The 15,652-nt window shown below is 31.6% G+C and overlaps 1 protein-coding gene across 1 annotated transcript in view; it reads right to left on the reverse strand.

Moving 5' to 3' along the window:
- Nucleotides 1-6,893: 6,893 nt before the first annotated feature.
- TRIP11 (thyroid hormone receptor interactor 11) overlaps nucleotides 6,894-15,652 on the reverse strand; it is a 103,195-nt gene continuing 94,436 nt past the window's right edge. The window contains exons 19-21 of the mRNA XM_051977333.1: nucleotides 14,887-15,006; nucleotides 13,190-13,322; nucleotides 6,894-9,903 (exon numbers count right to left, since the gene is read on the reverse strand). Of these exons, the coding sequence (XP_051833293.1) occupies nucleotides 9,683-9,903; nucleotides 13,190-13,322; nucleotides 14,887-15,006 (474 nt within the window). The 3' untranslated portion in view covers nucleotides 6,894-9,682. The remainder of the gene's footprint in view (nucleotides 9,904-13,189; nucleotides 13,323-14,886; nucleotides 15,007-15,652) is intronic.

Below are 15,652 nucleotides of genomic sequence, written 5' to 3' on the forward strand. Positions count from 1 at the left end.
TCATTACTCTTTTTCCTTCGGAAGGTTGTATACTAGGCAGAAAACAAAGCAGCCTGAGATAGTAGTTAAACCTTCCCTACAGGAGAAAGAAGTTCCATTTCCCAATGATTGTCCTTTTCTTCCTTCAAAAGAGCAAGGGATGGAAAGCCTGAGTTCAAAGAGAAGTTTGCTCCTTTTTGCAACAAAGGTTCTCAACATCTCAGTGAGAAAATTGTGCTGGTAGCAGGAATTGAAAGCTGCATTCTGTTGTCACATGTAGAATACATCTCTTTGGGATAGATGGAAAACACCAGATTGACCCCTTGACATCTTCCCTCAGAGGACATGATGCACTGGACGAGCAAAGAACACTATCCAAGGAGAGTTTGACACCTCTCCTCCCCTGAGATCAGTGGCAGTAGTAATTGTACAAGGACACACAGGAAAGAAGTGTGTATTACCAAAATATTTTTTACCCAAAAAATTTGAGATCAGAAACAAAGGTACTAAGAGGGGGATGCTGGGGACTCAAGAGGAAACCTAGGGCAAATATCTTATTTCACAGTTTCGTTACTCTGCTGTATCTATGTTATCTAAACTGGGCACCGAACCACCCCGCTCTATTTTCCTCTCCCCTGCAAAACTCCAGCCTGCAGCAAACCAGATTAAAATGTAATTGGGAAATGTTCAACAAAATAAATAAAAAATACAATACAGATAATGTTAATATGTGGGGTTTTTAAGTCAATATGTCACCTATAAGGACCCCTTTATTTTTTAGTTTAACACCCATTGTCTCATTAATTAACTGGGCTGGAAACTGCTAATTAGGAGGGCACTTTGAGACACATGATTATGGATCACTGAATTCCTAATTAACCTCATTGGCTCCAGTCTTAATGTCCAATCTATATTCCATAGTGCATCAATTAATTTTCCTTAAACATTTTATTCATTGTATGACTAAAGGACTTACAAAAGCTATTAAGGCTGTACTATGATATTTGAAGTATACACAAAATTTCTCCCATCCTCTCTCACACAGGTTTCCAACATGGCAGCTCTTACAGATAGAATGCATATAGATTCCCTTATTATTCCCATTCTTGTCTTTGTAATTGCTCATGCTATTCCCTACACAGGAATAAAATTTGAACTGGAAGGGAATATCATTCTAGCTTCATTTTCTGAAAGAAGAAACTGAGGGCTCAGTAGATAAAGTGACAAAAAAAAAAAAATTAGGCCAGATAGGGACAAATTTAAGCCTAAAATCCAGGCTTTCTGACAACTAAGTGTTTGTTCACTAATTAAACCATCCTACAAATGACAAAGTATTCCTATAAGGAAAAAAGATGTTAGTAAACATAGCTGTAACTCTCAGGTGAGTGAAAAACCAGCACTAAGAATTACTAAGGCAATTAAAGTTTCATGGAGATAGAAATATAAATCAAATTTGCTTTGCTTTTTTGTTGTATTGTTCTTGGATTTTAAATGTATACCTTTTAAATAAAAGAGTGAATATCTCCTTTTATAATTTACCTTTGGGAAATTATCTAAATTATTGGCATTTATTTTTGTACAGGGAATTACTATTACTTTATTTTTTTTTAATTTTTGATATATTTTCACACATCATTAACATTTTCCCCATATCCCAACCTCTTCGCTGCCATAGAGCTATAAGCTATACCATATTTTTAAAGATAAAAATAAAAAGAGCAAAAAAAAAAAAATCAGCAATATCTATCAATAAAATAAAAAGGTCTGAAACTATATATGATGAATTTTATTTGTAATATCCCAATTCTGCAAAGGAGTGTATGTGGAGGGGAGGTGTCTTCTCATTATTTCTTTTTTTGGAAACTGTGATTTTTCAACATTCATTTTTTTTTTATTAAAGCTTTTTACTTACAAAACATATGCATGGGTGATTTTTCAGCACTGATCCTTGCAAAACCTTCTATTCCAAATTTTCTCCTCCTTTCCCTCACCCCTTCCCCTAGATGGCAGGTAGTCCAATACATGTTAAATATCAACATTCATTTTTGATAGTTTTGTGATTGTCATTTCCATTTACATCATTGCAGTCATTGTATATAGTTATTTTGGACTACATATTTTACTATTTATCTTTCCATGTTTCCCACAATCTATTACTCTTTACTAACAGCACAGTAAAATTTCATTAAAGTTACATACCATAAGATATGTGCATTTGAGTTGGCAGTCTATATATTTTGGATACCAAATCTTTATCAAACAAATATATTTTCCCACCCAATCTAGTGCTTCCCTTCTTATCCTACATGCATTAATCTTGTTTGCCTGGAAGCTTTTAAGTGTCATATATTTATCTTGTGTATTTACTTATTTAAGAATATATTGTCTACCCACAGCTATGAAAGATATATATAATAATCTACTTCTCTCCTAATTTTTTATGGTCTGATTTTTAAAGTTAAGGTAATTAGAATTTAGAATGAATTGTGGAATGCAGTGAAAGGTCTAAATCTAATTTCTGCCAAACTACTAATTTTCCCAGAAATTTATTTTTATTTTTTTTAAACAATAAGAAAATGTTATCTAATGAGTTCTTTCCTATTTTATGTTTTCTGGTTCTTTGAACACTGGGTTATTAAATTCTTTTTAAAATATTCTTTATCTAGTCTGTTTCAATGATCTACTTCTTATTTTAAAACCATTTTAAAAAATCAAATGAGTTTGATATCTGAGTTTATAATACTATCTGAATTCTGAAACTGCTCTCCTCCCATTCTTCATTCCTACCTTTTTCTCCCATTATTTCCCTTTATACTCTATTTTATTTCTCCAAATGTATTAATTTTATCAACCTCTGTAAAATAGCTTTTTTATAGTTTGATTGGTGTGATATTAAAATTAAAACATTTTAAAATGTTTATTTTTAATTCATAAACTAAAACAAGCATTTTCACAACACAGAATTTAAAAAAAAAAAAAAACATGAAACCACAACTCCATTATGTACAATTTCTTTTAAATATTTAATAAAATTGTCATGTAAACTTCTTTCCAGATCCTTCTGAAAACTATAAAAACTGTCATTTTTAGCATATTGACACAACTCAGCAATGACCACTGAATAGTTCTCGAATTATTTACGTTGCTTTTCATTTCCATAAAGAGTTTCACAAGTAAATATAGGCAGATGTTTTCTATACTTTGATAGGCTAGGCTCCATGTGTTTTATGCTTTTGTAGTTATTTTGAATGGTATTTTCCATTATATTACTTTCATTTTGATATTATATAAAAATGTTATTTTTGCAGCCAGAAACTTTAAAGCTAATGTCTTTACCATTCTCCTAGAATTTTTAAATAAACTATAATATCATTGGCAAATTGGAATAGTTTTATAACCATTTTTCCTATATCCCTTTTCACCTTTAACTTCTCTTGACTTATTGCTGTTATCATTTCCAAAATTACGTCAAATAATAGCAGGAAGACTGAGCATGCTTGCTAAATGGATCCCTACTTATATATGATATTCTCTTTTGGTTTTTGATACATTTTCTGATATTAATAAAAGCTCTCTCCCGTGCCTATATTTTGTAGGATTTATAAAATGAAATGAATATTGTACTTTATCAGTTGAGATAATCATGTTTTTACTCTTAATGAATATTTTGAATATTCAGTGATTAATATTCACTCATTTATAGATTTTGTTTGCTATACATAACCCTGATATGGAATCAAGGCCATATTTGCCTCAAAAAAATCTGTTAAAGCAATTTCTTGATTTTTGAAAATAATTTATACATTAAAACAAATTATCCTTTAGAAGTTTAAATTATCTTGTAAATTTACCAGGACCATTCTCCTTTCACAATCCCTTTATTACTCATTTTCTTTTTTTCTGATATTGGACTAGTGAAAATCTCTATTTGATCTTGTTACTTAGTTTATATTTTTAAAGGTATTACTCATTTCTTTTGTGTTCTCAGTTTTTTCATTTGATTTTGCATAGTGACTTTTGATAATCCCTTTTATTTCTTTGGATTTGTTGTGATATTCCTTATTCATTTACTATCATGTTGATTTTCTGCCCTCTTGTTTTTATAACAAGTTGGCTAAAGATTTAGCAGTTTTGTTAGGCTGTTGTTTTTTTTAAGAACTAGGTTTTACTCATCATTTCTATAGTCTTTTTAGATTTCGAGTTTAGTTCTCTAATTTTCAATATTTCCTATTTTTTGAGGGGTATTAACTAATTTTTTAAAAAAATGTATAGTTTTTCATTTTGATGTACATTATTAATGCTTGATAGTTCTATTATGTCCCCTTCCCTAAACTGCCTATGATTCTGACTCTACTGTAAAGCCAAAGCCTTAGGGACATGAAAATTAGGTATCTAAAATCACCCCTTAATGATTTACAAGCTCAATTATGTCTTATCCATTCCATTGATTTGGAATTTCCATTGGTCATTATTCAAACCCTATTTCTCACTCCCCCACCAAAACCTTATTTTCAACCTCTTCAATCCACTCTCTCCAATGTCCCATTTCAAAGTCATCCACCCCTTCCTCTGTGTTCTCTGGAATGTTTGTTTACTCCAACACATTTGCTTTCATCTTAAATCTTCATTTTTCAGTCTTGCAATTTTCTGGTTCTCCTTGAGATGCAGCTCCCTTCTATGAAACAACCTCGTTGGTTCCCTTTTCTAGCACTGGCTGCAATGTCATTCAACTCACTGGTTAAGATGGGGCAATTAGAATACTTGCTCCCTCCTGCCACGTCAAGGTTTTCTTTCTATCACTATCATTCAATAACTTCTCCACCCTTGAGGTTGGGTATATCCTATCACCCAATCAAAATTCTGGCAGCTATTACATACCAACCTTCAAAATAATCTCCTTTTCCCCAAATGAATTTAGTATCTAGCTCACAATCTTTCTCTCCTCCCATACTCTTGTCCTTATTCTAGGGGATTTCAAAATAAATATCGATATTCTCTTTAAACACCCTAAACTCCAACTCCACTCTATTTAACCTTCCAATCTATCCTTAAACTTTTATCAATAGAATTTCTGTTATGAATGGATCTAGTGCTATCCTTTGTGAACAAAAATCAGTGGTTCCCTGTCATCCACTGAGCAAAGTTCAAACTCTACCTAGCATTTAGGGCCTTCCATGAATAAATGAATATATGAGGGGAAAATTGTATTACTTTTGAAAAATACAATTCCAAAGTTTTTTGACAGTTAATTACTGTTTCCAAACACACAGGTTTTTTTGTTATTCATTTGGCAACAGTTTTAACCATCATTTCTCCAAATAAAAGGCATTTCTTTGTTTAAAAAAGAAAATGAAAAGTGGAGAGATTTTGCCATGGAGAAAAAAAACTAATTTTTTAAAATAGTTGGTTCCAATGAAACCATTCCCTCCCTCTTCCGATCAAATTCTTTTTACCCATTATAGAAGCAACCATATATATTAGAGCTTTAATCTTCTTTTACTCAACTCCACTCAATTATTCTTTCCCCTCCATACAGAGCCTGAACATACTCAAATCAGAACTCAATTGTACTCTCCCTCCCAATCATTTCCTGCTGAATTCCATGCCTCCTCCATGAAGTCATGACTGATCCACATTCAGTAATGTTACTTTACCTCTTGGACTTTAAAATTACAATTCAGTTTGTTCTTTCTAATGCATTTATCTTAAATATTGTTTATTATAATTACATGTCTTATGTCCTCATGTACTATAAACTACTTAAGGCCAAAATCTACCTTTTCCTCCCAATACTTAAAAGAGTGTGCTCTGGATCCAGTGGTTAATTTACTCTTTTTTATTTTTGCAAAGAGTTCACACTAACCTAAATTTTTAAAAAATTTAAAAAAAACTCAAATTGATTTATGACCTCAAAGAATAAGGAATCTAACTCCTGATATAGATCAGGCAGTGGGAAAAATAATTCAAAATCCATAGTATCTGGATCCCTTCATCATCATCTCTCATACCCTTATCATCTGGATTTGTTGAAACTAAAAGCAAAAAACTTTTATACTTACATTTCCAAAGCTTACATTGTACAACCTAACTAGAAATATCTGGTTTTCAACTATAAACTTGTGGAAGTTGGGTGCAGTAGTTCACTCATTGCTGTTGTAAACAACATGTGTAAGTCATTTTTCTCCCTCTTAAAGAAAATGCCAGCAGCTGCTTGCTAATTTTTTTTATTGTGTTATACATTGCCAACTTACATATATCATCTTTGTTTAGAGCTTTTAAAGACTTGCAATGCTCCCAAAGTTCAGAAATACATTAGCCTGTGATTTAATAAAGCACAAAGTGATCTGAAGGCTGTGTGCTATAAATTTCAAGCTTTCAAAAAATTATTTTTCTAAAATCTAAAAATTATATATTCAGTATTACTAGGTAAGGGAAACTTTGAAAATTTTATCTTGTAGGTGAACAAAAGTGCACAACTGTCAAAAAATTAAAAGTACTATTCCCTCCCTTCCCCCACAGGAACATGCTTCAGTGTGATATTTATGAAATCTTCTAAAATAGTTTTGGCAAGTGGAAGAAGATCTCTTAAATGAATATATGAGGGGAAAATTGAATTACTTTTGAAAAATATAATTCAAAAGTTTTTTTTGACAGTTCTGATTACTGCTCCCAAACACAAAGGCTTTTTTCTTATTCATTTGGCAACAGTTTTAACCATCATTTCTCCAAATAAAAGGCATTTTTCTGTTTAAAAAAGAAAATGGAAATGAAAAGTGGAGAGATTTTGCTATGGGGAAAAAAACTAAATTTTTAAAATAGTTGGTTCCAATGAAACCATTCCCTCCCTCTTCTGATCAAATTCTTTTTACCCATTATAGAAGCAAGCAGAAATCAAATAATCAAATGGTACATGATTATATTTTGGTTGTTTTTAATTGTAGTTGGTCAAATTTTAAATTGTAGTGTAGTGGTTAAACAATTGGGAATGTTATGAAAAACTGTGACTTTTAAATGAGAATTCAGCCACAAAGTTTAAATATAAGAAAGCAGTGAAATCACTTTTAGGCTCAGCAATGTTTAAGTGCTAACTTTAAAATGTATCCCTTCAGATAAAATGATTTACTTCTGAAACAATGTACATTGGCATCATGCCAGACATATAGGAAGCACTTAAATATTAATTATTTTTATTCTTTTTATTCATTCACTCACTCATTCATTCAACATTAAATTTTCAGAAGAAAAACCCAGGCGTCAGAATAAAATGACACTACCATTAAAGATTTCAACTGTAAACACCAACAATAGGAAGTTAGTTGCAATAATGCATATCTAAATCATACAGAGTACAATTTTAGAGACAATTTGTCATTCAAATGATAATTATGTAAAACTATGCTTTATTATGGTAACTAAGTAGTCAGTGCACAATTACATAACTACTTTTATATTTATTTTAAGCCACAGGCAAGAAAAAAAAATCTAAAATAACTTGGGCCAGAGAAGGAATAAGCCAAAATATTATCATTAGTCATTCTAACATCCACCATACATCTCTTTTGTGGTAGAAAATGAAATAGCATGTCTGTATACTCCACTTCTTCCTCCCCCCCACCAAATAAAAATGTATGTATTGTAAATATTATTTAAATGCTTAGGAATTGTTTTTCTGTTATTCCAAAAAAATGATGCTTCAACAACAGTAGGAAACATTTTCATTGACTCAAAGTATTATCACAAGGTGTTACTTATGAAACAAAACCAAAAAGAAGAAATTCACACTACTGTGACTCCCCCACCAAAAAAAAAAAAAGTTTTGCTTCTTTGGTATATATTTCAAGATATGTAATGAATTTCCAAGTGGCAAATTTCAAAATTTGTAAGAGTTCTTTTATTATTATTTATAATCTTTAAAATGTTTTCAGGCTAGAAAAGAAATACGAGTGATGAATGGAAAAGTTACTTTAACTGAGTAATGGCTTCAATTTTCACAAAACTCGTTTCAATTTCTAAAATATCCAAAAAAAAAATAAATTTCTTAAATATCAACAAGAAAAACCCTGAATAAATTTTACACAAAAGAATGGAGTTACGATCAATTCACTGTAAAAAGTTGAACTGAATCTTTTAATCTTCACTTAAATAAAAAAAACAAAAAGTTTTTTATATTTATTGTTTTGGAAGATTCTATACAATCTTCTATTTTAAATATGTTTTATAACAGTAAAAATTTCAAGGGGAAACAATGGAATCTAGGTAATAGAGTGGTGTGACAGTTCTAATATAGAACTTGAATGATAACTTCCTTTTTAACATAGACTTAATAAGGAATGATGATAAAACTAGTTAGGTGATGAAATAAATGAAATGATATCAAGAATATGAGACAGCATTGTCCTAAGGATTCAATTTTCCAGAAAGGTGAGTGCTACCTATCCACATATAATTAAAAATCTGCCAGTCTGTCTCACAAAGTATAAAGTATATAGTTAATTATAGCAAAATTTATAAATAACCAGCTTCAGTTCTAGCATTAACCAGACCTATTTACATATTTGGATAAGTATCTTTTAACTTTTCATTTCTATACAGATGTTTACATTTTAAATTCACATGGAAATTTACAAAAATGGCAAGAAATGTGTTTTTAAATGTACATCTTCAACTTCTAATACAAATATTAACATCCTGATACAATTAATTAAATTCCAGGTTGGCATTATTTCTTTATGAAGGTTTTGTATAAAATTAAAAGAAATACACTTTCTCTAATTTCAAACTCTTGGTGCTGGTGGTCTAGATTATATCACAATCAAAAACAACTTTCTTAGTTTGTCTCACAAAAAACCCTCAAATCAGAAAAAAAATGCTACTTGAAACTAAATGTACCATTACATAATTAATTTGTATATAGTTACTTAACTACATTACTCCATCTATTTGTTAACTACAATTATAGTACAACTAATCATGACACCAACTGCCTCATTTAAAAAATGCTAATGATCACAAACCAGTAAAAACCAAATACAGAAAATTTCTGATTTGGACAGACTCTTTAGAATTTCAATTTTAAATAATTTCTTTTTGCATATTTGATATCAGTAATAGGCTATCCTCTTAGAAATATTCTCAGAATCAAGCAGCACATTCCACTTTGGCTTGGCTTAATAAATCCGTCATAATTTATGAAAGGAAAAAAATTAGGCATGCCTAAATTAAGTGCTCTAGAACAGCTTAGAACATGCTTTGATTCTGATGTCTCCACTAAACAAAGAAGTCTAGAATTACTCCACCAAATTCCTGTACTTTGGCTATTAATAATTTTTTTTTTCTAAAAACAACTTGGGCCAGAGAAGGAATAACCCAAAACATTATCATTGGTCATCTAACCAGATTCTAACATCCACCATACATCTCTTTTGTGGTAGAAAATGAGAGACCAAATTTCCATCAGCCAAAAAAGAGCTTGTACAGTCAACAGAAAGAAAAAAAAAAAAAATACTGGGCATTGGGCACTTAATTTGGGACATATGCAATTCCCAAAAGCATTTACTACTTCATAATCAAATTCAGAGAAATAAGTAAAAAAATGCAAACAAGTATATGACTTTTTCCAAAAGGCCTCTTGTGGTAAGGTATTTACAAAAAGTGTTCACGGCTTCTTTAAAGTGCTATATCTTAACTCAGCTTTCAGCGTCATCTATTGCTTTAAGAGATCTTTGAGCACAGCACCAGCACTGTTATCAGGTAAAACTGGCAAAGGTGTAAATGTAGGCAAAGCATCTGAAATGGGCTTCATAAGCAAATGTCCAGTTCCACTAACTCCATGCACAGCTGGGGTAATTAGAGGTACAGCTGCAGAACGTGGTGCCAAGAATGGATTTACATCTGGTCGTCTACTGCTTCCAGATCCTTTTGTATCTAAGGTATAAAAAAACCAGTTTACTTAGCATCATATTCTTAATAAAAATCATTTCATGCTAGCATAAGCTTATTCTCTGAATGCAACAAATGACAAGATTTGATATTTATCAATAGTAATATAAACATGAGTAACATATAAATTCTCAATCTACTCTTTAAAATGAAGAGTTAGACACTCTAATAATTTTTAAATTTAATATCTGTATGAATTTTAACCAGTGTAATATTAAACACATTTTTAATGCTCTAAACCTTCAAAAGAATACTTGTTTCTTACTATGCAAATGGAGATGAGTAGATTTGGGATGTAACTAAAAGTTCTACAATACATATGCAGATATTTTAAAATGAGAACTTTCAGTACTGAATGAACATACCAAAGGGAAAGAGGTTGATTTATTGTGAAATTCTATAATATTAACCTCCAAGGGGAGGGAGACTACACTCAAATTCCTTATTGTGGTGAGGAAGTGAAAGATCATGCCATTAGAATTCAAGATCTGGCAAGTCTTATTAATCTGGAAAAGCTTCAAGTGATTCTTTAGTTCATTTACACTGAAATAGCATTTTAGTTTAACACAAAATCTAGTAATGATTAAGATGTAAAAAGACTTCAATTTTTAAGTTTATCTGCCAACTTCCTACTCAAAAGATAAAATATCTGAGTTTAGATTACACTAAACAATAAGAAAAATGTATTCTTCAAAGAATCTGTGATCTCAATGCAGATATTTTGTCTAAAATGACAGATCACAATATACATATTCTCATCCTATGTATTTCTTGGTCATGTCTTCCCATAAGTTCTTCATAGAGGACCTATCCACAATGTACTAGACTTTCTTCTAGGTTCTTTAACATTTCATGATGTAAATATAATATTTATGTTATCCATCTGTTACCCTTTTTGATCATATATTTTCCAGCTAACATTTGTTATTTTTTTCTTGCAAATCACTATTGATAAGGTATTGTACTCTATTCATATCCACCACATGCATTTCCAGTCCTCTATATATAATTCCTGTTATAATTATGGAAAATACCTTAAAATGCCAAATTCTGAATGACCAAACAAATTATTCTCAATTCAAACTATAACCATAGGGTAAATACCAAGCCTTTTCATTAGGCCACCATGAAAGTTCTGAACTTTCTATATAGGAGAGATCAACATTTCCCTCCCTATAAAAGGGATACTTTTAGTTAAGGACTACAATAATTTAAGTAATTTTTTTTCTATTACAAAGTGAAAATTCTTCCATCTTTTTCCTTGGATTGGGATATCTGACATGCAAACTAGAAAGTATGCAAAGATCAATGTAAAGGACTGAAACTCCAAAAATGTATGCTTGAATCAGACAAAGTAGCACTTATGACTAATTACCTAATTACCTATTTGATGTGAGACAATGACTCTAATAGTATATATTTGGATAAATGACTCTTCTCACTTTTGGTGCTTGCTGAATGTTTGGTATTAAAAAATCATAGGCAATCATTGGAGGGTGGAGGGAGAGAGGCCAGAGGCACTTGGTGGCAGGACAAGGAGGAGAGAGGCTGGTGACTCTGGATTCCAAAATCCAGGATTTTGCTTGTTTACCTCCTTTACTTCTCCCCTTAAAGACCAAAGACTTTAAATTATTTTGACTCTGGCTGACCCTTCCAGGGAGTTAGCCAGTAGTTTACAATCAGTATCCTTACAATATTTACAAAGTAACTCACAAGTTTACAGAAGTAGTTTTTTCCCCCTTGGATAAGGATTCCAAAAACAAAAGTAGTTATCTTCAATGACAATTCTTTATTTTCAGTAGCAATCAGGTTCATAGATCCACAGAACACTGGATCAAAATGGGCACCTAAAGTATTTTATAATTCATGCCTGGATCAGATTTGGTCTGTTACAATCTTTGTTTATAATAAGGCTGAGATTGTGAGTTTGAATTCCAGAATGGACTGAATAAGCTTTAGACAGAAGAAAATGCCATTTATTCTTTGACTATAATACCATGTAGTACACTCTCATCCCTTTGTCATATATGAAAATCATGTGACAGTGTGGTTGAATCATCACTAATTCTTCATTATTATTAAAATGTCAGGTTTCAGACAGGGTCTTGCCCATAGTAGGCAAATAACAAAATTTTTAAATTTAAAATATATCTTCTATTGAATATAATTTTAGATTTGGTTGGTGTGTTGGTTAGTTTTGTTATTTAAGTAGTTAAGTGACAAAACAGATAAAGAGTGGGCCTACAGTCAGGAAGAGCTGGCTGAGTTAAATCTGGCTTCAGATACTAGCTATGTGACTTTAGTCAAGTCACTTAACCTGTTTGTATTAGTTTCCTCAACTATAAAATGAAGATAATAACAGCACCTATCTCCCAAGAATTAAATGAGATAAAGTGCTCAACAGAATACAAAGTGCTTAGCACAATGTCTGAAACATAGAGAAGCTATATAAATGTTAATGTAGCTATTATTATTCTTTGTTACAAAGGGTGGCTAAGGAGGCAGCTAGATGGCAGAGTATGGATAATGCACTGGGCCCAGAGTTAGGAAGACCTGAGTTCAAATCTGGCTTCAGACATTAACTATCTATGTGATCCTAGATAGTCATTTTATCTCTGTTTGCTTTAACCACTGGAGAAGAAATGGCAAACCCACTTCAGTGTCTTTGCCAAGAAAACCCCATATAACAGAATAGACCGTGGGGTCACAAAGAGTCAGACATGACTTAACAACTGAACTATCAACAACACAGTTGAATAGGTGAGGGGAAAATGATATATTTGAAAAGCTAATTGATTTACAAAAATAAATCATTAAAAAATTTAAAACAAAACGTCCAGAGCATGAATTCACAAATGTAAATCAACCATTTTATCATGCAATTGCATTATTCATGGTAAAAACTTAATAAATACTTGTTCATTATATACAAGGCAGAAAGAGAAAATCTGTTTCCTTCATAAAAGACATTCTATTTTAGTTAACATTACTTTAAAATATACATAATAAAATAAAATATTAGCAAGGCATAATGAAAAAAAAGAAATCCTCAGAGCCAAGAAAACCTGGGTTCAAGTTCTACCTGTGACACATACTAGCTGTGGAACCCTGCACAATTCATTTAATCTCTTCATGCCCCAAGCAAACTCTCTAAAACTATTTTAAGTTGCAGAAAAAGGTATTGATATATATTAGTCTTCAACAGGAACTCCCATGGATCACACACTAAATCCAAATACCAGTTTTAATATGTTTTTATCTGTAAAATTACCTGATGCTGGATTAGTTAGTTTTCCCCTTTCTGGTGAATCTAAAGGTTTCAAACCATGAACAGAGAGCTTTGGTGGAGGAAGGCTTGGACAGGATTCTGTCTCCAGAAACTTGACAAAGAGTTCTGAAAAAGACTAAAATTAAAAAAAAAAAAAAAAGTGCTGTAAAATATTGTTTATTTTTGAACGATAATTTTAATTGAAATCTTAAGTTCTTTTTCAAGGATTAATATTTGCTTTGCAATATGGCTATCACAATATAAATTTCAAGATTTAAATAAAAATATCTTAAGGTAAAGTTGCCAACCTATATTTTGTCATTATTTTCTATCATATAGACTTAATATCTTCTAAAACTCTTAATTCTTAACATTTACTGACACCAAAAACTATAGTAACATTTTCCTCTCCTTAAATCCTCCTCTACTACACCAATAGAATATACGTAAAAAGAATAGGAAAATACTAAAACAAATGAGACAAATGTATAAATTAAATACTTCGAAACTACAAGGATCAGAAAAAGTACTTCCTTTATTGACATGACAACACAATCCTTCTATAATTTTGTAGACTGTCTATGGAATATTATTGTTCTGTAAGAAATGACCAGCAGGATGAATACAGAGAGGACTGGCGAGACTTACATGAACTGATGCTAAGTGAAATGAGCAGAACCAGGAGATCATTATACACTTCGACAACGATATTGTATGAGGACATATTTTGATGGAAGTGGATTTCTTTGACAAAGAGACCTGAGTTTCAATTGATAAATGACGGACAAAAGCAGCTACACCCAAAGAAAGAACACTGGGAAACGAATGTGAACTATCTGCATTTTTGTTTTTCTTCCCGGGTTATTTATACCTTCTGAATCCAATTCTCCCTATGCAACAAGAGAACTGTTCGGTTCTGCAAACACATATTGTATCTAGGATATACTGCAACATATCCAACATATAAAGGACTGCTTGCCATCTAAGGGAGGGGGTGGAGGGAGGGAGGGGGAAAAAATTGGAACAGAAACAAGTGCAAAGGATAATGTTGTAAAAAAAAAAAAAATTACCCTGGCATGGATTCTGTCAATATAAAGTAATTATTAAATAAAAATTAAAAAAAAAAATTTTGTAGACTGTCTTCAGGAACTTTTGTAGCTAAAACAGTAATCACTGTGAAGGCAACTAAGGGTTGAGTTTCTTGGATCTTAGTGAGAATGATCTACACACAGAAGACAGAGGAAGGTTTGCTGAGTTTATTCTCCAAGTCTTTCCAGCTTGGTAAGACTTGGTAAAGCTTGGGTTCCAATGCCATAAAGTGTTTAAGATCCTAGTGTTGCCTACACATCATGATGAGGCCTCAGGAAAACTTTGGTGGAAAAAGGAGGAAAATTTGCAATGATCCTATCAGGTCTCATTTTAGATGAAATCCTATTAGGTTAGATGAAAGTTTCACATGACTTTGCCAAGGTCACATAACCATTAAGTAGTAACCATGGACTTAAAACACAGGCCCCTCTAATTCCATAGAATCAAAAATTTGAAAGAGACTTGAAAAGTCACCTACTCCATCATTCTTTACAATGCACAATTCTATCTTTCTAAGAGCATTTTATGACAGCATGACATTTGACAAATGACAAAATGACAAAGCTGTCATTTTACTTCCCATATGTAAAAAAGAATAAAGAAATTCTTACACTATTGAACACTGATTGCTGATTTGGTCTTAGAGGTGTGCTAGGTACACTTTTTGATCCTCCTCCACCAAGCCATCCTGCCATCCATCTGGTGACACCACGCTGATCTTCATTCAACAACTAGAAGATTAATCATCATAATATCAGTCCATAAAAAGTAAAAATGTTATATTTTATTTAGAATAATAGTTAATACTTTGTCCCAACCTGATTTAAATTGGTAAAAGCTAATATTATAACCAAATATAATCCAAACAACTCCTCCCCCTTCCCACAGATTCATTTTCACTTGATTTGAATTGCATCTCAAAATACTATTATTCTAAAACATGAGAGAAAGCTGTCACTTAGGAATTCCATGATGCTGCAATTCTATGGCTTCTCATTTCCATGTACATTGATTGTTTCCCTTCACTGGTTCTTCTTACCTTCTAAACTCTTCTAAACACAAAGCCTCAAATTTTAGACTTTGACTGCTTCATTCCATAGTCTCTCTCCTATGATTATTCATTGCTATAGCTTCAATTCAATTTTTATAAGCATTTATCAGCTTTTTTAAGATTAACTCCCAAACTGATAGCTATTCAATAACCTACTATTATATTTTTCAGTTCTCTGCTGAAAATATTCACTTACATTAAGGTTGCATTTCCTACAAAATACAAAATACAAAATATAAACTCCAAAACTGAATTCTGATTTTTCACACCTCTATAAATTATTTTATGAGAAAATATTGCCTTACTCTTTTACTGAGATAGGAGTG

This window comes from Antechinus flavipes, chromosome 2 (genome assembly GCF_016432865.1).
Source record: "Antechinus flavipes isolate AdamAnt ecotype Samford, QLD, Australia chromosome 2, AdamAnt_v2, whole genome shotgun sequence".
Taxonomy (NCBI): domain Eukaryota; kingdom Metazoa; phylum Chordata; class Mammalia; order Dasyuromorphia; family Dasyuridae; genus Antechinus; species Antechinus flavipes.